Source organism: Schistocerca piceifrons, chromosome X, assembly GCF_021461385.2.
Source record: "Schistocerca piceifrons isolate TAMUIC-IGC-003096 chromosome X, iqSchPice1.1, whole genome shotgun sequence".
Classification (NCBI taxonomy): Eukaryota; Metazoa; Arthropoda; class Insecta; order Orthoptera; family Acrididae; genus Schistocerca; species Schistocerca piceifrons.
This window is the reverse complement of record NC_060149.1, coordinates 200729197-200754926: the sequence shown is the minus strand read 5'-3', so window position 1 is coordinate 200754926 and position 25730 is coordinate 200729197. Positions and strand designations below refer to the sequence as shown.

At 45.6% G+C, this 25730-nt stretch overlaps 1 protein-coding gene across 1 annotated transcript in view; it reads left to right on the top strand.

The window, feature by feature from the left end:
* LOC124722248 (sodium-dependent transporter bedraggled) overlaps positions 1-25730 on the top strand; it is a 733406-nt gene that overhangs the window by 506686 nt on the left and 200990 nt on the right. Inside the window, exons 7-8 of the mRNA XM_047247438.1 lie at positions 13320-13421; positions 13500-13541. Coding sequence (XP_047103394.1) covers positions 13320-13421; positions 13500-13541 — 144 coding nt within the window. The remainder of the gene's footprint in view (positions 1-13319; positions 13422-13499; positions 13542-25730) is intronic.

Below are 25730 nucleotides of genomic sequence, written 5' to 3'. Positions count from 1 at the left end.
GACGTGAAATGTGGAGAAGCAGTCAGCCGGACAATAACTGTCCAGCACAAACACACATCCATACTGAATCTTCTCATGTTTCCACAGGGGATACAGGCGGTCACCAACGCTGCCCAACACGTACTGAGTATTAGTTTGCTATCCAGCCACCTAGAGGGCGACACTGTTAGGTAGCTGCATTCTTGTACCCCATCTGGCCTCTCCAAGTCAGACAGCTCCTGCGCTATGTCGGAAATGACAATCGTTCTGGCCCAGGTCACCGCCGCCACACGCCCCCCGCAACCCAGGTACAATTGTCCTAGGAAACCAGCCACATATATTACATCACTGTACTTACAGTTAAATACTACGAATGCAGTCTTAATCTGATGACCTTCAGCAATGAGTGAAGTATCGGTGAAACCCCCTCCTGATGGCTGTGACTCTAAAAATATTAAAATCTGTACCATTCTTATGACTGGTTGTAATTTTCTACATAAAATCTTTCACCCCGCCATTTTCTTTGCACATGTCGGAACACAAGCCACAGTACACACACTTTATATGCCTACTGATCACAGCAAATCTATCACACATCCCCTACTAAGTAAATACTTCGCCAAAAACTGAATGCTAGTGATACCAAAGAATATTTAGCAAAAATCCGCAATGGATGGACATGTCTGATTTGTTTTCCTTGCGAGTGGTACCAGTGTGTCCTGAGGGAGAGAGACGCAATCGTCTCACAAGCCACCAGATGTTAAAAACACGATCGCAGTGGCTATATTATTGTCACAAGCAGTCTTGGTTCAACCGGCACACACAAGTGTCACTAATGATATCCATGTTAAAAGCTATACAAGCTGTATAAATATAGATACTGCATTTCCTGCGAATGAAGAGCTTTTCTACACAAATACCGCGACATTGAATGTAGATGGTGATTGCCAGGGTGTTTGTTAACAGAGTGAAAGCGCAGATACATGTCACTGGCGGAAAGCTCATAATACAATCACCGAATTTAGGAAGTGATTCGGTTAAGGAATGTGGTATTAAGCCACTATGTGCAACTCCCTCCTGCATCGATAGATATTTCTCCAGTACTTGTAAAGCATTCTATCTCGATGCTATGTCAGAGGTTCTGTGATATATCCATTGGCTTATAGACGAGGGAGGATGATGGTTGATTGAGAATGATCATGTACAGTAGACGGTGTGCTATGTGCTGAATCACTATGTGATGCCTGGAATAGGAGGTGTAACGTGGTTGACCACCAAATGTAGAGTAATATAGCGGATCACAAGGCCAGGTGTGACCCCAAAGTTTCGGCAATCACCTTACAGGTTTTTATAATGTCCTTAGCTAAAGAATCTTATATTACCGGCTGTGGGACTGCAATATACAAGCACAGAATGGATTACATGTTTGTCCCTGTGCGTGACTGATTAGATGTTTTAAGCCCTAACAAACAGTATTTACCATGTGCTCTGTACTCTCCACCAGTCACAACCTTTCGGTGTCAACTGACAAACAGTTGCTATATGGTAACGTTCTACAGTATGTCTACTGAAGTAATAGTGATCCATGTGTGTTGACTGTTGTCTTTAATACTTTCCTGCAAAAATGAGAACAATCTGCCTCTAAACTGACTTGCATCTGCCTTAAAGCATGACAGAAAGTGGATGGAATGATCGGTATAGATGGATTTATGATTTAATACACTCCTGGAAATGGAAAAAAAGAACACATTGACACCTGTGTGTCAGACCCACCATACTTGCTCCGGACACTGCGAGAGGGCTGTACAAGCAATGATCACACGCACGGCACAGCGGACACACCAGGAACCGCGGTGTTGGCCGTCGAATGGCGCTAGCTGCGCAGCATTTGTGCACCGCCGCCGTCAGTGTCAGCCAGTTTGCCGTGGCATACGGAGCTCCATCGCAGTCTTTAACACTGGTAGCATGCCGCGACAGCATGGACGTGAACCGTATGTGCAGTTGACGGACTTCGAGCGAGGGCGTATAGTGGGCATGCGGGAGGCCGGGTGGACGTACCGCCGAATTGCTCAACACGTGGGGCGTGAGGTCTCCACAGAACATCGATGTTGTCGCCAGTGGTCGGCGGAAGGTGCACGTGCCCGTCGACCTGGGACCGGACCACAGCGACGTACGGATGCACGCCAAGACCGTAGGATCCTACGCAGTGCCGTAGGGGATCGCACCGCCACTTCCCAGCAAATTAGGGACACTGTTGCTCCAGGGGTATCGGCGAGGACCATTCGCAACGGTCTCCATGAAGCTGGGCTACGGTCCCGCACATCGTTAGGCCGTCTTCCGCTCACGCCCCAACATCGTGGAGCCCGCCTCCAGTGGTGTCGCGACGAGGGACGAATGGAGACGTGTCGTCTTCAGCGATGAGAGTCGCTTCTGCCTTGGTGCCAATGATGGTCGTATGCGTGTTTGGCGCCGTGCAGGTGAGCGCCACAATCAGGACTGCATACGACCGAGGCATACAGGGCCAACACCCGGCATCATGGTGTGGGGAGCGATCTCCTACACTGGCCGTACACCACTGGTGATCGTCGAGGGGACGCTGAATAGTGCACAGTACATCCAAACCGTCATCGAACCCATCGTTCTACCATTCCTAGACCGGCAAGGGAACTTGCTGTTCCAACAGGACAATGCACGTCCGCATGTATCCCGTGCCACCCAACGTGCTCTAGAAGGTGTAAGTCAACTACCCTGGCCAGCAAGATCTCCGGATCTGTCTCCCATTGAGCATGTTTGGGACTGGATGAAGCGTCGTCTCACGCGGTCTGCACGTCCAGCACGAACGCTGGTCCAACTGAGGCGCCAGGTGGAAATGGCATGGCAAGCCGTTCCACAGGACTACATCCAGCATCTCTACGATCGTCTCCATGGGAGAATAGCAGCCTGCATTGCTGCGAAAGGTGGATATACACTGTACTAGTGCCGACATTGTGCATGCTCTGTTGCCTGTGTCTATGTGCCTGTGGTTCTGTCAGTGTGATCATGTGATGTATCTGACCCCAGGAATGTGTCAATAAAGTTTCCCCTTCCTGGGACAATGAATTCACGGTGTTCTTATTTCAATTTCCAGGAGTGTAGTAGACTGATGATGCATTCTAGAGAGAGGGGGAGATGTTGCTGCAGATTATTTAAACATTTTTTCCGTTGTTCTGTTGGGTTGTATCTGTTGTGTGTGGCATAACCTGCACTCGACTCGTATACAAATGCATGTTCTGTGTGTGACTTGGAACACAATCTACCTATGATCGTTAACAGCAAACCTCTCCATACCACAGTCATCAGAGGACCTCTAACTCATGTGTGATGATGGTGAAACACGTCCATCATGTTTTGCACCCTCCTCTAGATGAATGAAGATTTATGCGACATGCTCTATTCGCCTGCTGCATCTTGGGGCATAAAATCGTATCTTCATGTTCATAACTACGATGATTCTAAGTTAGTGACAGGTGTTTGTAAGGCACTGCCATCGCCATGTATGTTACCAGCCAAACCAGACTTTAGGATGAACTAGTTTCGTCTAGGTCAAACTCGTTCATTCTGTTACCGATAGAACAAAACAGTTATGCCTAGGTCGAATCGATTTATCCTAGTTTGAATTTACATGCTGTAGGATAAACTGGTACGTCCTAGTTTGAACCTATTCGGAACGCATGTCGCTGCCTGTACGAACGGGGAATCCCCGAATCATCTCTCGCTCGGCCCTCGCGCCTCTCAACCGCTCTTCGCTCGCACTGTTCTTTGTTTTGAACGTTATTTTGCATGGACGAGTGTGAATTTTAAGTTGCTGGTTGCATTTAAAAGATTTTGTTATAATCCTAGTATAATTATTGTGAGGCGTTTCATCATGGATGAACCTTCGTGTAGTAGACACGCCAATCAAAAGTTGTGGAGAGAAAAGTTTCTGGAGAAAATTCTGCACAGTGAAAACAAAAAGGTTTCTCATTATAATGCGTTATCAGTAGACGAATATGCATATTTGGTTAAACAAGTAGAAGACGTGGAAAAGTTGGAAAAAAGAACCTCATTACAAAAAAGAAGACTGAAACGATTGGCTGTTTTGAAAATTGGTGATGTGAAAAACTCATTGCACGGTGTCAAGGGAATATAAAATACTTTGTTCCAGCTGATGAACTTTATGATGTGATTGACGCAGCTCATGTAGCTGTGAGTCATGGTGGTCACGATAGGATGTTAGCCGAGACATAAAAAAAAGTCAATATCACAAAGGAAATGGATAGAGGTCGTATAGTGGGCATGCAGGAGGCCAGGTGGACGTACCGCCGAATTGCTCAACACGTGGGGCGTGAGGTCTCCACAGTACATCGATGTTGTCGCCAGTGGTCGGCGGAAGGTGCACGTGCCCGTCGACCTGGGACCGGACCGCAGCGACGCACGGATGCACGCCATGACCGTAGGATCCTACGCAGTGCCACTTCCCAGCAAATTAGGGACACTGTTGCTCCTGGGGTATCGGCGAGGACCATTCGCAACCGTCTCCATGAAGCTGGGCTACGGTCCCGCACACCGTTAGCGATGAGAGTCGCTTCTGCCTTGGTGCCAATGATGGCCGTATGCGTGTTTGGCGCCGTGCAAGTGAGCGCCACAATCAGGACTGCATACGACCGAGGCACACAGGGCCAACACCCGGCATCATGGTGTGGGGAGCGATCTCCTACACTGGCCGTACACCACTGGTGATCGTCGAGGGGACACTGAATATTGCACGGTACATCCAAACCGTCATCGAACCCATCGTTCTACCATTCCTAGACCGGCAAGGGAACTTGCTGTTCCAACAGGACAATGCACGTCCGCATGTATCCCGTGCCACCCAACGTGCTCTAGAAGGTGTAAGTCAACTACCCTGGCCAGCAAGATCTCCGGATCTGTCCCCCATTGAGCATGTTTGGGACTGGATGAAGCGTCGTCTCACGCGGTCTGCACGTCCAGCACGAACGCTGGTCCAACTAAGGCGCCAGGTGGAAATGGCATGGCGAGCCGTTCCACAGGACTACATCCAGCATCTCTACGATCGTCTCCATGGGAGAATAGCAGCCTGCATTGCTGCGAAAGGTGGATATACACTGTACTAGTGCCGACATTGTGCATGCTCTGTTGCCTGTGTCTATGTGCCTGTGGTTCTGTCAGTGTGATCATGTGATGTATCTGACCCCAGGAATGTGTCAATAAAGTTTCCCCTTCCTGGGACAATGAATTCACGGTGTTCTTATTTCAATTTCCAGGAGTGTAGATAAGGAACAGCAAAGGGCCTATAAAACTTCGTTGGGGAACGCCAGAAATCACTTCTGTTTCACACGATGACTTTCCGTCATTTACTACGAACTGTGAACTTCTCGACAGGAAATCACGAATCCAGTCATATAACTGATACGATATTCCAAAAGCACGCAATTTCACTACAAGCCACTTCAGTGGTACAGCATCAGAAGTCTTCCGGAAAACTAGAAATACCGAATCAGTTTGAACTCCCTTATCAATTGCACTCAAAAACTCGTGTGAGTAAAGAGCTAATTGTGTTTCACAAGAACGATGTTTTCTAACGATTTTGACAGTGTGTCTGTAGACCGTTCTCTTTGAGGTAATTCATAATATTCGAACACAGTATATCTTCCAAAATACTGCTGCACATCGACATTACTGATATGGGCCTGTAATTTAGTGGATTACTCCTACTACTTTTCTTGAATTTTGATGTGACCTGTGCAGCTTTCCAGTTTTTTGGTACGGATCCTTCGTCGAGCGAGCGGTTGTATATGATTGTTAAGTATAGAGCCATTATATCTGTATACTCTGAAAGGAACCTAACTGATATACAGTCTGGACCGGAAGAGTCGCTTTTGTTAAGTGATTTAAGTTACTTCACTACTCCGAGGAACATCTACTTCTACGTTACTCATGTTGGCAGCTGTTCTTGATTCGAAGTCTTGTGTATTTACTTCGTCTTCGTTGGCGAAGGAATTTCGGAAAACTGTGTTTAGTAACTCTGCCTTCGCAGTGCTATCGTCGATAGTATTTCCATTGCTATATCGCAGAGATGGCATTGGTTGCGTGTTGCCACTAGCATACTTCACATACGAACACAATCTCTTTGGATTTTCTGCCAGGTTTCGAGACAAAGTTTCGTTGTGGGAACTATTGTAAGAATCTCGCATTGAAATCCGCGCTAAATTTCAAGCTTTTGTAAAAGATCGCCAATCTTGGAGGTTTTGCGTTCGTTTGAACTTGGCATGTTTTTTTCGTTGTTTCTATAACAGTGTTCTAATCCGTTTTGTATACCAAGGAAGATGAGCTCCGTTGTTTGTTGATTTATTTGGTATAAATCTCTCGATTGCTGCCGATACCATTTCTCTGAATTCAAGCCAAATCTGATCTACACTTATATTATTAATTTGTAATGGGTGGAGGTTGTCCCTCAGGAAGGCGTCAAGTGAATTTTTATTTGCTTTTTGGAATAGGTAAATTTTTCATTAATTTTGGGGGGATTTAGGGGTTACAATATTCAATCTCGCTATGACAACCCTTTGTTCACTAATCCCAGTACCCTTTTTAATGCTCGTTATTAGCTCAGGCTTATTTGTTGCTAAGAGGTCAAGCGTGTTTTCACAACCGTTTATTAATCGCGTGGGGCAAGAACTAACTGCTCGAAATAATTTTCAGAGAATTTCGGATGATTTTTAAGCGTACCTCCGGAATTAAACATGTATTTTCGCCAACATATCGAGGGTAAATTAAAGTCACCGCCATTGTACTAAATGCTTTCTCTGAGAATTACTTTGAACAATTAGTTTATGAGCCCACACGAATTGTAAGTGGTTTGAAAACACACTTGACCTCTTAGCCACAAATTATCCTGATCTAATAGAGAGAGTCATGACGGATACAGGGGTTAGTGAACACAAGCTCATTGTAGCGAGGCTCAAAACCATATCAACCACAACCACTAAAAATAAACGCAAAACATATCTATTTAAAACAGCAGATAAAAATTCGCTTGATGCCTTCCTAAGAGAGAGTCTCCATTCCTTCCGAGCTAATTATGTAAGTGTAGACCAGATATGATTTAAATTCAAAGATACAGTATCGACACCAATAGATAGATTCATACCGCATAAGTTAATAAGAGACGGGACTGATCCACCATGGTACACAAAACACGTCAGAACACTGTTGCAGAAGCAACGAAAAAAGCATGCCAACTTCAGAAGAGCGCAATATCCCCAAGACTGGCTAGGTTTCACGGAAGCTCGAAATTTAGTGCGGACGTCAATGCGATATGCTTTTAATAGTTTCCACAATGAAACATTGTCTCAAAATGTGGTAGAAAACCCAAAGAGATTCTGGTCGTATGTAAAGTACACTAGTGGCAAAAAACAGCCAATACCGTCACTGCGCGATAGAGATGGAAATGTTACCGATGGTGGTGCCACTAAAGCGGAGTTACTAAATACAGTTTTCCGTAATTCCTTCACGAAAGCAGACGAAGTAAATATTCTAGAATTCGAAACCAGAGCATCTGTTAGCATGAGTTACATAAAAGTATATATCTTAGGTGTTGCGAAACAACTCAAATCACTTAAGAAAGGCAAGTCTTCCGGTCCAGATAGTACAACAACCAGGTTCCTTTCAGAGTACGCAGACACAATAGCGCCTTTCTTAGCAATCATATACAATCGCTCACTGGACGAAAGGTCTGTTCCTAAAGACTGGAAAGTAGCACAGGTCACACCAATATTCAAGAAAGGAAATAGGAGTAACCCATTGAATTACAGACTCATATCACTGATCTCAATTTGCAGTAGGATTTTGGAGCATATACTGCACTCAAACATTATGAATCACCTTGAATAAAATTGACTTATTGATACATAACCAACTCAGATTCAGAAAATATCGTTCTTGTGCAACGCACATGAAGTAATGAGTGCTGTCGACAAGGGCTCTCAGATCGATTCCATATTCCAAGATTTCCAGAACACTTTTGATGCCGTTCCTCACAAGCGACTATTAATCAAATTGCGTGCATATGGAGTATCGTCTCAATTGTGTGACTGGATTCGTGATTTCCTCTCAGAGAGGTCACAGTTCGCAGTGATAGACGGTAAATCGTCGAGGAGAACAGAAGTGATATCTTGCGTTCCGCAAGGTAGTGTCATAGGCCCTTGCTGTTCCTGATTTATATAAATGATCTAGGTGATAATCTGAGCAGCCCCCTTAGACTGTTTGCAGATCACGCTATCATTTACCGTCTAGTAAAATCATCAGACGATCAATTCCAATTACAAAATGATCTAGAGAGAATTTCTGTATGGTGCGAAAAGTGGCAGTTGGCACTAAACAAAGAAAAGTCCGAGGTCATCAATACGGATACTAAAAGAAATCCGATAAATTTTGGGTATGCGAAAAATCGCACAAATCTAAGGGCTGTCAATTCGTCTAAATATCTAGGAATTACAATTACGAGCAACTTAAATTGGAATGACCACATAGATAATATTGTGGGGAAGGCGAAACAAAGACTGTGCTTTGTTGGCAAGTACACTTAGAAGATGCGACAAACCCATTAAAGAGACAGCCTACATTACACTTGTCCGTCCTCTGCTGGAATATTGTTGCGCGGTATGGGATCCTTACCAGGTAGGATTGACGGAGGGCATCGAAAAAGTGCAAAGAAGGGCAGCTCGTTTCGTGTTATCGCGCAATAGGAGTGAGAGTGTTACTGATATGATATACGAGTTGGGGTGGCAGTCACTGAAACAAAGGTGGTTTTCTTTGCGGCGAGATCAATTTACGAAATTTCAATCACCAACTTTCTCTTCTGAATGCGAAAATATTTTGTTGACACCCACCTACGTAGGGAGAAATGATCATCATAATAAAATAAGAGAAATCAGAGCTCGAACGGAAAGATTTAGGTGTTCCTTTTTCCCACGCGCCATTCGAGAGTGGAATGATAGAGAAGTAGTATGAAAAATGATTCAATGAACCCTCTGCCAATTTAAGTGTAAATTGCGGAGTAACCATGTAGATGTAGAACTATAATTGTGCAAGTCGGGTACGTGTCTGAATTTGAACTCAAGTTTTCTTCGAACCTTTCAGCAATTGTATCATCTGAATTGGAAGGTCAGTAAAAGGATTCAATTATTATTTTATTCCGCTTTCCAGGAATGACCTCTACCCATACTAAATCACGGAAACTATCTACTTCAATTTCGCGACGAGCTAAACTACTTCTAACAGCAACAAATACTCCATCACCAACTGTGTTATCCTATCCTTTCGGATCACCATTAGGTTCTTCGCAAAAATTTCTGCTGAATTTATCTCCCGCTTTAGCCAGCTTTCAGTGCCGATAAAAATTTGAGTATCAGTACTTTCTATTATCGCTTGAAGCTTTGGTACTTTCCCATCACAGCTACAACAATTTCCAACTGTTATACTAATGGTTCCTGTATCTACGTTCTTCCTGTGTTCTGTCTGCACCCTTTGTGACTAACTCCTGAAGCAGCTCGTGGTCAAAGACAAGGGTATTTCCCACAAAAGCGCGCGAAGTGTCTCAGGGACACTTTCACAAGTGTGTCTCAATCTTTTTTTTAGAGCCCGTGTTCAAATTCAGTGGTGGTGGTATTCCTCGGAATATTTACAGGTATTTACGTGTACTTACATCACAAATTGATTAAATATTCTTGCGTTCTCTGCAGAGCTCTCTCTCTCTCTCTCTCTCTCTCTCTCTCTCTCTCTCTCTCTCTCTCTCTCTCCCCCCCCCCCCCCCTCTCTCTCTCTCTCTCTCTCTCTTTGTGCAGTTGCACATTTAGTTCCTGTGACATCTTCAAGTTATGTGTGTGACAGTATTCTGCACATTGTTTAAACACCAGATGTAATAACTCCCATAGCAGTTCGTCTTCAACGACAAAGGGTATCCGTGCGCCGGGGATGGGAATGAGGAAGGCTGCAGGTATTTCCAACGCAACAGGAAGTATGCGTCCGCCCCTGCAGTTACTGTGTTGCGGTGCCGTGAGTATGGCGCGTGGTCTCTGTGGTAGGGAGGATGTGCGCCGGTGTGGATGAACATCTTGCCTGTTGCGTTTCGGAAGACTGACTGGACTTTCATCAAATGATCTACAGACAGCACACGCATTTATCAGCACGAATTGTGAAAGGTTCCTTAGCCCGATCCTGCTGAATCTTCGTTATTTGAGGAAGCATATTTATCTTCTTCATAAATTTTCCAAATATCATTTCTTTCCAAACATCGTGCAGATGACTATCGACGCAATCCTCAGCTCCAAGATTAAAGCTAATATTCCTGTTAATCTCCTTCTTTTCCAGCACAGACATCTCATCCATTGAACGCATAGTACACACAGTAAACAATTATATTCCTCCTCCCAGTCTGGCAGCTGGACACAGACTGAGTCCTTTTCTCGCCATTTTTCCCCAGACCGCCATGTCGGATTACGTCACGGGAGAGGAGAGGGCTAGTGCCCACAGTGTCCTCTGGTGGCAGTGTTATGAACTAGGTCAGTTGGACTCCGGACCTCATTGTGAATACACTGTATGGAGCTACTGTCTATGACAATCGTAATTGTTTAAATAAGCAATGCATGCGGAATAAAGACTCAGATCTATCGTACCTGGCAGCCCAGCATAGACTGAGTCCTTTTCTTGTCAATTTCCAGATGGGTGAGTGGAGGGGGGGAAAGGGATGCATAAGGGAGAAGGGAGGGTGCGGGAGGTGGGTGGGGGAGGGGTTAGCGGAGGTAGCACATCCAACTATTTTTCCTACAAAATTTGATCTTTCCACCACGACGTCACTGCGACGTTGCCACATCTGTGGCCGCCATCTCCGATCGACTGTCTCGAATAAATTTGGCAACAGTGCAGAGAGGGTGGTACTCTCTTTGTCCCACTACTACCATGTGGCGTAATGTCAGAACGAGTCGGGAGTAGAGTACTCGTCGCCCATAGTGAAAGGTGGAACTCGGGAACTGGGAATTGCCAGAAAGAACGAACGTACGAAGCGGCAGAGTGTAGCCGTCGATTTTGAAACAGCCACTGTAAGACACATCTGCGAGTAGGATCGAATTATTGAGAAATAAAGTGTTTGTGGTGTCACCGCCAGACACCACACTTGCTAGGTGGTAGCCTTTAAATCGGCCGCGGTCCGTTAGTATACGTCGGACCCGCGTGTCGCCACTATCAGTGCGCCACACGGCAGGTCTAGAGAGACTTCCTAGCACTCGCCCCAGTTGTACAACCGACTTTGCTAGCGACGGTTCACTGACAAAATACGCTCTCATTTGCCGAGACGATAGTTAGCATAGCCTTCAGCTACGTCATTTGCTACGACCTAGCAAGGCGCCATATTCAGTTACTATTCTGAACAGATAATATTGTGAATCATGTACCGTGAAGAGCGACGTTCATCATAATGGATTACAGTTAAGTATGAAACTAATTACGGCCGCTTTCTGAATTCTAATTCCTTGTCATGTTCCAGACCTCACGTCAGTATAGTCCTTCCCTCCTCACGCCAGCCTGCGTGAGCTAAAACGCGTGCATTTCGGCCTCCACTAGTAACACGGTGTTGACTCTTCTGCCAACCTAAAAGTGTTCTTAAATTGTATCGGAGAGTCCAGAATGAAATTTTCGTTCTGCAGCGGGGTGTGCGCTGGTATGAAACTTCCTGGCAAATTAAAACTGTATGCCGGACCGAGACTCGAACTCGGGACCTTTGCCTTTCGCGGGCAAGTGCTCTACCAACTGAGCTACCAAAGCACGACTCATCCCCCGTCCTCACAGCTTCAGTTCCGCCAGTACCTCGTCTCCTACCTTCCAAACTTCGCAGAAGCTCTCCTGAATACCTTGCAGAACATTCAGAAGAGCTTCTGCGAAGTTTGGAAGGTAGGAGACGAGGTACTGGCGGAATTGAAGCTTTGAGGACGGGGAGTGAGTCGTGCTTGGCTAGCACAGTTGGCAGAGCACTTGGATGCGAAAGGCAAAGGTCCCGAGTTCGAGCCTCGGTCCGGCATACAGTTTTAATCTGCCAGGAAGTTTCATACCAGCGCACACCCCGCTGCAGAACGAAAATTTCATTCTGGACTCTCCGATACAATTTAAGAACACTTTTAGGTTGGCAGAAGAGTCAACACCGTGTTACTAGTGGAGGCCGAAATGCACGCGTTTTAGCTCACGCAGGCTGGCGTCACCTCTAAGTATTGTAGGACACTTTTTACGTCTTACTCTGTTAAAGTGAACTAGCAGATGTCTGCTGACAGTGCCGTCGCGCTCACCTCCGTCCCGAGCCGCAGCAGGTCCCGTGCCGGCACGCGGCACCACCATTTGTCGGCAGAGCTGCTGAGAAATCGCGGGAGGCGTTTCTCGACGTTTTACCTCCTAACCATCTGGCACGGGCCGTAATCTTTGACACTGTACCGGCCTGCAGCCTCGATAATGGTACCGGGTGATCAAAAAGTCAGTATAAATTTGAAAACTTAATAAACCACGGAATAATGTAGATAGAGAGTTAAAAATGGACACACATGCTTGGTATGACATGGGGTTTTATTAGAACAAAAAAAAGAAAACAAAGTTCACAAAATGTCTGACTGATCTCTTGCGCGCGTCGTTTGGTGACGATCGTGTGCTCAGCCGCCACTTTCGTCATGCTTGGCCTCCGAGGTCCCCAGACCTCAGTCCGTGCGATTATTGGCTTTGGGGTTACCTGAAGTCGCAAGAGTATCGTGATCGACCGACATATCTAAGGATGCTGAAAGACAACATCCGACGCCAATGCCTCACCATCACTCCGGACATGCTGTACAGTGCTGTTCATAACATTATTCCTCGACTAAAGCTATTGTTGAGGAATGATGGTGGACATATTGAGCATTTCCTGTAGAGAACATCATCTTTGCTTTGTCTTACTTTGTTATGCTAATTATTGCTATTGTGATCAGATGAAGCGCCATCTGTCGGACATTTTTTGAACTTTTGTATTTTTTTGGTTCTAATAAAACCCCATGTCATTCCAAGCATGTGTGTCAAATTGTACCTCTCTATTTACATTATTCCGTGATTTACTCAGTTTTTAAATTTATACTGACTTTTTGATCACCCGGTATATTTACGAAATTAAATGTTACACCTAATCGGCGATGGCAAAACGCTGCCGAAATGTGTGTTTGGCACCGACGCGGAGCTGGGAATACAGTAGATGCGGAGGAGAGGTGTGAGTGTGTGTGTTGTGTGTGTTGTCGCAGCTCTGGCAGCGGAGACATCGACTGGAGCTGGGTGTCCGGCGAGGAGGAGCGCCAGCGGCGGGCGTCGATGCGGCGCGTGGAGCCGCTGCAGCAGCCCGCTCTGCCGCTGCCGCCGCTGGCCGCGCCGCCCCTGCAGCTGCAGCACCGGCCGTGCCGCGCCTCCGCGCCGCCCGCGCCCACGCTCGCGCACCAAGCGCCGCCGCCCGCAGACTTCCCGCGCAGGTCAGTCTCAAAACCAAAACACGTTTTCACTAAATTTACTGCACTTACTTTAGCGAAACTTGTTCTCACACCATATCCTTCCACTGCGCGTGAAAATTTTCAAAAATAAAACATTAATACACTCGTTGTACACTACTGAACATTAAAATTGCTACACAAAGAAGAAATGCAGATGATAAACGGGTATTCATTGGACAAATATATTATACTAGAACTGACATGTGATTACACTTTCACGCAATTTGGGTGCATAGATCCTGAGAAATCAGTACCCAGAACAACCACCTCTGGCCGTAATAATGGCCTTGATACGTCTGGGCATTAAGTCAAACAGAGCTTGGATGGCGTGTACAGGTACAGCTGCCCATGCAGCTTTAACACGATACCACAGTTCATCAAGAGTAGTGACTGGCGTATTGTGACGAGCCACTTGCTGGGCCACCATTGACCAGACGTTTTCAATTGGTGAGAGATCTGGAGAATGTGCTGGCCAGGGCAACAGTCGAACATTTTCTGTATCCAGAAATGCCTGTACAGGACCTGCAACATGCGGTCGTTCATTATCATGCAGAAATGTAGAGTTTCGCAGGGATCGAATGAAGGGTAGAGCCACGGGTCGTAACACATCTGAAATGTAACGTCCACTGTTCAACGTGCCGTCAATGCGAACAAGAACTGACCGAGAGGTGTAACCTATGGCACCCCGTACCATCACGCCGGGTGATACGCCAGTATGGCGATGACGAATACACGCTTCCAATTTGCGTTCACCGCGATGTCGCCAAACACGGACGCGACCATCATGATGCTGTAAACAAGACCTGGATTCATCTCAAAAAAATGTCGTTTTGCCATTCGTGCACCCAGGTTCGTCGTTGAGTACACCATCGCAGGCGCTCCTATCTGTGATGCAGCGTCAAGGGTAACCGCAGCCATGGTCTCTGAGCTGATAGTCCGTACTGCTGCAAACGTCGTCGAACTGTTCGTGCAGATGGTTGTCGTCTTGCAAACGTCACCATCTGTTGACTCAGGGATCGAGACGTGGCTGCACGATCCGTTACAGCCATGCGGATAAGATGCCTGTCATCTCGACTGCTAGTGATACAATGCCGTTGAGATCCAGCACGGCGTTCCGTATTACCCTCCTGTACCCACCGATTCCATAGTCTGCTAACAGTCATTGGATCTCGACCAACGCGAGCAGCAATGTCGCGATACGATAAACCGCAATCGCGATAGGCTACAATCCGACCTTTATCAAATTCGGAAACGTGATGGTACGTATTTCTCCTCCTTACACAAGGCATCACAACAACGTTTTACCAGGCAACGCCGGTCAACTGCTGTTTGTGTATGACAAATCGGTTGGAAATTTTCCTCATGTCAGCACGTTGTAGGTGTCGCCACCGGCGCCAACCTTGTGTGAGTGCTCTGAAAAGCTAATCATTTGCATATCACAGCATCTTCTTCCTGTCGGTTAAATTTCGCGTCTGTAGCGCGTCATCTTCGTGGTGTAGAAATTTTAATGGCCAGTATTGTAGTAATAATTATGTTAGTGTCCCTTTGCTGGGTTTTAGTATTAGTCGAAGACAGAAACGACGTCGGCCGGCGGACTTTTACCGGAGTGCCGTTACCGAGCGTCGATCGTCTGCGGGTGCGCTACACGGGAGTAAAGCCCAGTGCAAACGCCCGATAAACGATGCGAGTGTCTGTCGCGAAGCGCGGTATCCGATTATTCCGCGCCAAGAGAGGCCTGTCCCCTGACGACCTGCAAAATTTTCAATTTCTATGTCTGTATATGTAATTCGTAAGGTCAGATTCTTTACCTCGACAATCGACTTATGTCCTAGCAGCTGTTGCTGTCGTGAATAGCCTCTCTTTTTCCGTGCTCTAAGCGACACACCTGCCGACACTGTTCCTCGACAGGCCTTCCCGATCGATCTCTAGCGCCGTTTGTTTTCTGCAATATCTGCGAAATCCCGTGTTCTGCCGACTCGTCAATCTCTCGGGTCCCTCTGACCGTCTCCGATGTAGCGGCTATCTGTGTCCGACTGGCCCAAGTACATGTACAGGTGTACTCATTTCCGCTCTTTCGACTGCGTGTGAGCTCGACTCTGTCGCGCGGTGTTTATACAGAGGAGGAAACTATATATATGCTCCCGGAACATTAGCAGTAAACCATACCTCGATGCAGAACGCCTTTCTGGCAGCGTCTGCCACCGGATTTTACTCGGCATCTCCGTTGTGCTTTTGCGCTTACTATATGAACCTTTAAAGAAACGTGCTGCTTTTATGTGGCTGGTCTCTATTTCCTCTGTCAGTCCTATCTGATACAGACTCCAGACCGAAGAGCAAGACAGAGGTATCGGTCGAACGAGGGATTTGTAAGCTGTCTCCTTTGTCGATCGACTACATTTCCTCATAATTCTTCCAATGAATTTCAAACCGGCAGCTGCCTTTACTGCAATTTGTTGTACGTAGTCGTTCCGCTTTAAACCGCTCCATACGCATATTCCTAGATAATTTATGGATGTCACTACTTCCTGTGATTCTTCTGAGAACGTCTAATCGTACAATGATGGGCCTTTCTGGCTATTTACGCTCAGTATGTTACATTTGTTTATATTGGGGGTCAGTTTCCAGTCCGAACACCGAGCGTAGCTGCGTTGCAGCTCTTCCTACAATTTCCTAGCGTTACAACTTCTTCATATAGAATAGCATCATCCGCGGAAAGTCTCGTCGCACTTCCGACGTTGTCTACTAGGTCGGTTATATACAGGGTGGTCCATCGATAGTGACCGAAGGGGGAAACTAGATGGCGCTATGGTTGGCCCGATAGATGGCGCTGCCATAGGTCAAACGGATATCAACTGCGTTTTTTAAAAATAGGAACCCCCATTTTTATTACATATTCGTGTAGTGCGTAAAGAAATATGAATGTTTTAGTTGGACCACTTTTTTCGCTTTGTGACAGATGGCGCTGTAATAGTGACAAACGTATAAGTACGTGGTATCACGTGACATTCCGCCAGTGCGGACGGTATTTTCTTCGTGATACATTACCGGTGTTAAAATGGACCGTTTACCAATTGCGGAAAACGTCGATATCGTGTTGATGTATGGCTATTGTGATCAAAATGCCCAACGGGCGTGTGCTATGTATGCTCCTCGGTATCCTGGACGACATCATCCAAGTGTCCGGACCATCCACCGTATAGTTACGTTATTTAAGGAAACAGGAAGTGTTCAGCCACATGTGAAACGTCAACCAAGAACTGCAACAAATGATGATGCCCAAGTAGGTGTTTTAGCTGCTGTCGCGGCTAATCCGCACATCAGTAGAAGACGAATTGCGCGAGAATCGGGAATTTCAAAAACATCGGTGTTGAGAACGCTACATCAACATCGATTGCACCCGTACTATATTTCAATGCACCGGGAATTGCATGGCGACGACTTTGAAAGTCGTGTACAGTTCTGCCACTGGGCACAAGAGAAATTACGGGACGATGACAGATTTTTTGCACGCGTTCTATTTAGCGACGAAGCGTCATTCACCAACAGCGGTAACGTAAACCGGCATAATATGCACTATTGGGCAACGGAAAATCCACGATGACTGCGACAAGTGGAACATCAGCGACCTTGGCGGGTTAATTTATGGTGCGGCGTTATGTGAGGAAGGATAATTGGCCCGCATTTTATCGATGGCAGTCTAAATGGTGCAATGTATGCTGATTTCCTACGTAATGTTCTACCAATGTTACTACAAGATGTTTCACTGCATGACAGAATGGCGATGTACTTCCACATGATGAATGTCCGGCACATAGCTCGCGTGCAGTTGAAGCGGTATTGAATAGCATATTTCATGACAGGTGGATTGGTCGTCGAAGCACCATACCATGGCCCGCACGATCACCGGATCTGACGTCCCCGGATTTCTTTCTTTGGGGAAAGTTGAAGGATATTTGCCACCGTGATCCACCGACAACGCCTGACAACATGCGTCAGCGCATTGTCAATGCATGTGCGAACATTACGGTAGTCGAACTACTCGCTGTTGAAAGGAATGTCGTTACACGTATTGCCAAATGCATTGAGGTTGACGGACAGCATTTTGAGCATTTATTGCATTAATGTGGTATTTGCAGGTAATCACGCTGTAACAGCATGCGTTCTCAGAAATAAGTTGACAAAGGTACATGTATCACATTGGAACAACCGAAATAAAATGTTGAAACGTACCTACGTTCTGTATTTTAATTTATTAAACCTACCTGTTACCGACTGTTCCTCTAAAATTGTGAGCCATATGTTTGTGACTATTACAAAGCGAAAAAAGTGGTCCAACTAAAACATTCATATTTCTTTACGTACTACATGAATATGTAATAAAAGATGGGGGTTCCTATTTAAAAAACCACAGTTGATACCCGTTTGACCTATGGCAGCGCCATCTAGCGGGCCAACCATAGCGCCATCTGGTTTCCCCCTTCAAGCTAGACAAGTTTCGTTCTTTGTAGATTTTTCGTTTGACGCTTATTTCGTGAGATATTTGGCCCGGTCACGATCAGTGGACCACCCTGTATATTGTGAAAAGTAATCCTACTTGAGATACATCCCAAATTACATTCACGTTTGAAGATTTCTCTCCATTGCAAATGACGCGATGTGTTCTGTTTGCTAGAAACTCTTTAGTCAGTCACACGGTTGGGTTGACAGTCTATACGCTCCTATTTTCTTCATTAGGCGACTACGCCGAACTGCATGGAACGCCTTCCGGAGGTCGAGGGAAGAACAGAGTGAGCTGGGTTTCATACGATCGTTGATTCCGGAACTGGTGTTGATTCCTACGTAGGAGACTCGTTCTCCAGAAATGTCATCATACGCGAGCTTAACATACAGTCGTTGGGAGCGCTTTCTCTGGTGTTCCGGCAGGTACTTGCACTTTAGTTTCGTCAATGCGTAGCTGGGGTCAACCACAACAAATATTGTTCATCACGTCTTTAATGTGACCCCAGTTTCAGCGGAAAGAGTCGGTTTGTTTCCCGTTACAAACAGGATGTCCGCCTGCATAGCTGGGTGGTAACATGCTCATTTCCCATGCAAGCGGGCCAGGGTCGATTCCCGGCCGCGTTGGAGATTTTCTGTTGTCATCATCATTTCATTCCTATCACCTGTGCGCAAGTCGCCCAGTGTGGCGTCGACTGACATAAGACTTGCACTTGGCGGCCGAACTTCCCCGTATGGAGGGAGCCTCGTGGTCAATTCTGCCATACGCTCATTTCATTTTTCACAAACAGGATGATTTTTAAAACGGCACTTTATGCATCCATTAGATAGAGCGGTCCCATATTAGTGTAGTGCGATGTTCGTTTTGTCGATATGTATTAACACGGACAGGAAAACGTCGAGAGTAACCACTACTCTAGCTGCGACAGAACCACCCGAGCCCGCGCTGACTGCTACCGCCATGAAACGACGTTGTTCAGTTTCCGCTGGAGTAGGTGTTGTTCTTCGGGTTTTTCTGTCCCTTTTAATACATATAGATCAAATAAAATTCGATAGCTCTGACGAATAAGCACGTAAAATTCCACTTTAAAAATCATTTTGTTTGTAACAGGAAACAAACCGATGCTTTCCGTCGTCACTGGGAGTTCCATGAAAGACGTGAAGAGTAGTGTTTATTTTTGATGACTCCAGCTGTACACTGCTAAACAAAAATTGCAAATATCTGCCGAAACAAAATAGAATAAGCACGTGACGACTCTTAGGAGAGAGCGCTTGTGTACAGGGTGATTAAGCTGCCCCTGCATATCGGTTTTATGCAACCCAGAATGCCTTCAAATACCAGCAGTAAGATTCTTAAACTCTCTCCCTCGCTACATGCAAGCTATTGATCCTATAGAAAAAAAATGGAATGGACCTTTTTGTATAAAATTTAATGTAATTATATTTTGTACTGGTATTCATTTCCGCTAGAGGCCATAGTTTTCAAATTATTCGAGAAAAATCGACCTTCAAAGGTGTCTTTCTCGAATAACTCGAAAATCATGGCCTCCAGCGAAAACGTATCCCACTTCAAAATTTATCTACATTAAATTTCCTAAAAAAAGATCGTGTTCATGGCCTCCAGCGAAAACGTATCCCACTTCAAAATTTATCTACATTAAATTTCCTAAAAAAAGATCGTGTTCATTTTTTCTGTAGGATTACTAGTTTTTATGTAGTGAGGGAGAGAATATGAAAATCTCGCGCATGGTTTTCGAAATCGTTGCACGCTGCATAAAACACATAGGTAGGGGCAGTTGAGTCACACTGTCTAATGTTAAAGCGTCGAACCCGACCCAATTGGCAATGCAAAGTCATAATCTACAGTATATAGCTACAGAACCGAGAGTCCTACTAGATTAATTATTTATTCGATTACAGGTTCTGGATAGCTGCATCGAGTTCGACAAGCTACAGAGGCAGCGTTAGGCGTTATAAGCGTTGTTCCGCAGTTAATTTGATTTTTTTTCCTGTTCTGCTGATGACATTCGCGACAACTCGCTATGACGTGAATCTTGTCAGTACCATACTACACCTCTGTCAAACTAAGATATTTAGACCGTCTCAATTTGGTTTACAAAAGAGTCTCTCCACAGGAATGCTATTTTCCAATTCATGAATCATATAATACAAAATTTAGCCGGCCGCGGTGGCCGTGCGGTTCTAGGCACTTCAGTCCGGAACTGCGTGACTGCTACGGTCGCAGGTTCGAATCCTGCTTCGGGCATGGATGTCTGTGATGTCCTCAGATGTTGAGTCCCATAGTGCTCAGAGCCATTTGAATCATTTACAAAATTTAAATGAGAAAATACTGTGACTTGGTAAGCATTTGATTGTGCAGTTCACAATATTGTCCTAAATCAAGTTAAATTTCTGTGGTATCATACATGTGCTGGTTATTGATTTTCATCCTGTCAAACTAAAAGGCTGCAGAGTATCACATTAAGGTATCCAGGGATTCTGCAAAATGAGACAGCATCTCTAGGGGGGGGGGAAACATAATTGCAGGTGCACCACAGGGGTCAGTAGGAGGTCCGTTCTTGTTCTTGTTATATATAAATGATCTGCCATCATATAACCAAGATGTAGAAGCAGTTCTCATTAATGACAATGCACGTATTATAAAAAATCGTAATGGAGAAACAATATTTTCTGAACAATTAATAACTGATTTTCAGAAAATGGACTGTCGTTATACGTAGGTAAAACACAACATATGCAGTTCTGCTCTGCCCAACACCTGACTATACTATTAGAAATAATGCTTTAGGGTAAAACAATCCATGAAACATAATATTCTAAATTTTTAGGTCTTTACATTGAAGAACCAGAACTGCAAGTCGCAGGGTCTCACTTATTTGTTGTATAGTTTAATTCTTAATTTCTTTGCGTGTTTTTGGTATTTGCATTGTTTAATTCAATATTTCTGGCGTATTATAGTATTTGAGAGTTGTAGCATCGCGTTTTAGTACCTGAATAGTGTAAAATCGCTTAGTCTCCTTCCGCCGCCGAGCAGTGTGTCAGCAGTGCGCAAGTAGCAGCATTACTGCATTTACTAGGCAATCTTGTATTTTAATAACCGTTTAAATTTTCTGTCGAATTGTTTGTGCTCTCTGTAGATTAGTTCAGACGTTCTTTGCACAACAGTTTTTAGCATGGATAGGGACTGCAACTGCTGTGTTCGGATGCAGGCTGAGTTGGCATCTCTTCACTCCCAGCTTCAGGCAGTGTTGGCTTCGGTCACACAGCTTGAGGCTGTTGCCAATGGGCACCACTGTGGGGGTCCGGATGGGGGTTTGTCGGGGACGGCCAGCTCGTCCCACCCACCTCCCAATCGGACTACGACTGTGGCTGCCCGGGATACTGCCCACATTGAGGCTGATCCCTCTCCTGTGGTAGAGTGGGAGGTCGTCTCGAGGTGTGGCAGGGGGTGAAAGACATTCCGGAGGGCTGAACGAAAGGCCTCTCCAGTTTGTCTGACGAACCAGTTTCAGGCTCTGCCTCAGGCTGATACTGATCTTCGGCCGGACATGGCTGCTTGTCCTGTTCCAGAGGTTGCCCCTCAGTCTGCAAGATCCGGGCAGTCGCAGAGGGTGGGCTTACTGGTAGTTGGGAGCTCCAACGTCAGGCGCGTAATGGGGCCCCTTAGGGATATGTCAGCAAGAGAGGGGAAGAAAACCAATGTGCACTCCGTGTGCATACCGGGGGGAGTCATTCCAGATGTGGAAAGGGTCCTTCCGGATGCCATAAAGGGTACAGGGTGCACCCATCTGCAGTTGGTCGCTCATGTCGGCACCAATGATGTGTGTCGCTATGGATCGGAGGAAATCCTCTCTGGCTTCCGGCGGCTATCTGATTTGGTGAAGACTGCCAGTCTCGCTAGCGGGATGAAAGCAGAGCTCACCATCTGCAGCATCGTCGACAGGACTGACTGCGGACCTTTGGTACAGAGCCGAGTGGAGGGTCTGAATCAGAGGCTGAGACGGTTCTGCGACCGTGTGGGCTGCAGATTCCTCGACTTGCGCCATAGAATGGTGGGGTTTCAGGTTCTGCTGGATAGGTCAGGAGTCCACTACACGCAGCAAGCGGTTACACGGGTAGCAGGGGTTGTGTGGCGTGGGCTGGGCGGTTTTTTAGGTTAGATGGCCTCGGGCAAGTACACAAAGGGCAGCAGCCTCAAAGGGTGCGGGGCAAAGTCAGGACATGCGGGGGCCAAGCAGCAGTCGGTACTGTAATTGTAAACTGTCGAAGCTGTATTGGTAAAGTACCGGAACTTCAAGCGCTGGTAGAAAGCACCGAAGCTGAAATCGTTATAGGTACAGAAAGCTGGCTGAAGCCAGAGATAAATTCTGCCGAAATTTTTACAAAGGCACAGACGGTGTTTAGAAAGGGTAGATTGCATGCAACCGGTGGTGGCGTGTTTGTCGCTGTTAGTAGTAGTTTATCCTGTAGTGAAGTAGAAGTGGATAGTTCCTGTGAATTATTATGGGTGGAGGTTACACTCAACAACCGAGTTAGGTTAATAGTTGGCTCCTTTTACCGACCTCCCGACTCAGCAGCATTAGTGGCAGAACAACTGAGAGAAAATTTTGAATACATTTCACATACATTTTCTCAGCATGTTATAGTCTTAGGTGGAGATTTCATTTTACCAGATATAGACTGGGACACTCAGATGTTTAGGACAGGTGGTAGGGACAGAGCATCGAGTGACATTATACTGAGTGCACTATCCGAAAATTACCTCGAGCAATTAAACAGAGAACCGACTCGTGGAGATAACATCTTGGACCTACTGATAACAAACAGACCCGAACTTTTCGACTCTGTAAGTGCAGAACAGGGAATCAGTGATCATAAGGCCGTTGCAGCATCCCTGAATATGGAAGTTAATAGGAATATAAAAAAAGGGAGGAAGGTTCATCTGTTTAGCAAGAGTAATAGAAGGCAGATTTCAGACTACCTAACAGATCAAAACGAAAATTTCTGTTCCGACACTGACAATGTTGAGTGTTTATGGAAAAAGTTCAAGGCAATCGTAAAATGCGTTTTAGACAGGTACGTGCCGAGTAAAACTGTGAGAGACGGGGAAAACCCACCGTGGTTCAGCAACAAAGTTAGGAAACTAATGCGAAAGCAAAGAGAGCTTCACTCCAAGTGTAAACGCAGCCAAAACCTCTCAGACAAACAGAAGCTAAACGATGTCAAAGCTAGCGTAAGGAGGGCTATGCGTGAAGCGTTCAGTGAATTCGAAAGTAAAATTCTATGTACCGACTTGACAGAAAATCCTAGGAAGTTCTGGTCTTACGTTAAATCAGTAAGTGGCTCGAAGCAGCATATCCAGACACTCCAGGATGATGATGGCATTGAAACAGACGATGACACGCGTAAAACTGAAATACTAAACACCTTTTTCCAAAGCTGTTTTACAGAGGAAGACCGCACTGCAGTTCCTGCTCTAAATCCTCGCACAAACGAAAAAATGGCTGACATCGAAATAAGTGTCCAAGGAATAGAAAAGCAACTGGAATCACTCAATAGAGGAAAGTCCACTGGACCTGACGGGATACCAATTCGATTCTACACAGAGTACGCGAAAGAACTTGCCCCCCTTCTAACAGCCGTGTACCGCAAATCTCTATAGGAACGGAAGGTTCCAAATGATTGGAAAAGAGCACAGGTAGTCCCAGTCTTCAAGAAGGGTCCTCGAGCAGATGCGCAAAACTATAGACCTATATCTCTGACGTCGATCTGTTATAGAATTTTAGAACATGTTTTTTGCTCGAGTATCATGTCGTTTTTGGAAACCCAGAATCTACTCTGTAGGAATCAACATGGATTCCGGAAACAGCGATCGTGTGAGACCCAACTCGCTTTATTTGTTCATGAGACCCAGAAAATATTAGATACAGGCTCCCAGGTAGATGCTATTTTCCTTGACTTCCGGAAGGCGTTCGATACAGTTCCACACTGTCGCCTGATAAACAAAGTAAGAGCCTACGGAATATCAGACAAGCTGTGTGGCTGGATTGAAGAGTTTTTAGCAAACACAACACAGCATGTTGTTATCAATGGAGAGACGTCTACAGACGTTAAAGCAACCTCTGGCGTGCCACAGGGGAGTGTTATTGGATCATTGCTTTTCACAATATATATAAATGACCTAGTAGATAGTGTCGGAAATTCCATGCGGCTTTTCGCGGATGATGCTGTAGTATACAGAGAAGTTGCAGCATTAGAAAATTGTAGCGAAATGCAGGAAGATCTGCAGCGGATAGGCACTTGGTGCAGGGAGTGGCAACTGATCCTTAACATAGACAAATGTAATGTATTGCGAATACATAGAAAGAAGGATCCTTTATTGTATGATTATATGATAGCGGAACAAACACTGGTAGCAGTTACTTCTGTAAAATATCTGGGAGTATGCGTGCGGAACGATTTGAAGTGGAATGATCATATAAAATTAATTGTTGGTAAGGCGGGCACCAGGTTGAGATTCATTGGGAGAGTCCTTAGAAAATGTAGTCCATCAACAAAGGAGGTGGCTTACAAAACACTCGTTCGACTTATACTTGAGTATTGCTCATCAGTGTGAGATCCGTACCAGATCGGGTTGACGGAGGGGATAGAAAAGATCCAAAGAAGAGCGGCGCGTTTCGTCACAGGATTATTTGGTAACCGTGATAGCGTTACGGAGATGTTAAACAAACTCAAGTGGCAGACTCTGCAAGAGAGGCGCTCTGCATCGCGGTGTAGCTTGCTCGCCAGGTCTCGAGAGGGTGCGTTTCTGGATGAGGTATCGAATATATTGCTTCCCTTTACTTATACCTCCCGAGGAGATCACGAATGTAAAATTAGAGAGATTAGAGCGCGCACGGAGGCTTTCAGACAGTGGCGCGTAAAGTGCCCTCCGCCACACACCGTTTGGGTGGCTTGCGGAGTATAAATGTAGATGTAGGGTACATTGTACGTTTCTTAAACATCTAAACGCTGTAACGTAGGTTTACAAATAACATAAGATTTTGGAGGTATTAACAAGTTGACTTACTTCTACTATTTTCGTTCACCGATGTCTTGGGCATAATATTCCGTGATAACTCGTCAAAATGTTTGTCGCACATAAACGTGTGATAAAGATAATATGTATTGTTCAGGAGAGCATTCTGACAGCAGCTTCACGGTGCATCTGCCGCCTTGTCGTCAACAATCACAATTTGATATACGTTGTGATTACAATTGGGAATGACGTAAATCACATGTGGGGGAAAGCTACCTAAGGACTACGGTTTATCGACTGAACATTTACAAGTTACAACAGGCCTACTAAGGAGACTGCATACTCCACGCTTGCCCGTTCTCTGCTAGAGTACCGCTGCGTAGCGCGAGATCCGCGTCAGATAGGATTGCCGGAAGACATCGAAAAAAGTTGAAAGAAGGGCAGCTCGTTTTGAATTATCGCGAAACGGAAGGGAGAGTGTCACGGATATGATGCACAAACGCGGTTTTGGTTACAGTAGGATCTTCTCATGATATTTCAATCATCAGCTTTCTCCTTCTAATGCGAAAATATATTGTTGGCTGACTGACATAGCACAGATTCAGAAAATATTCTTATGAAACACAACTAGCTTC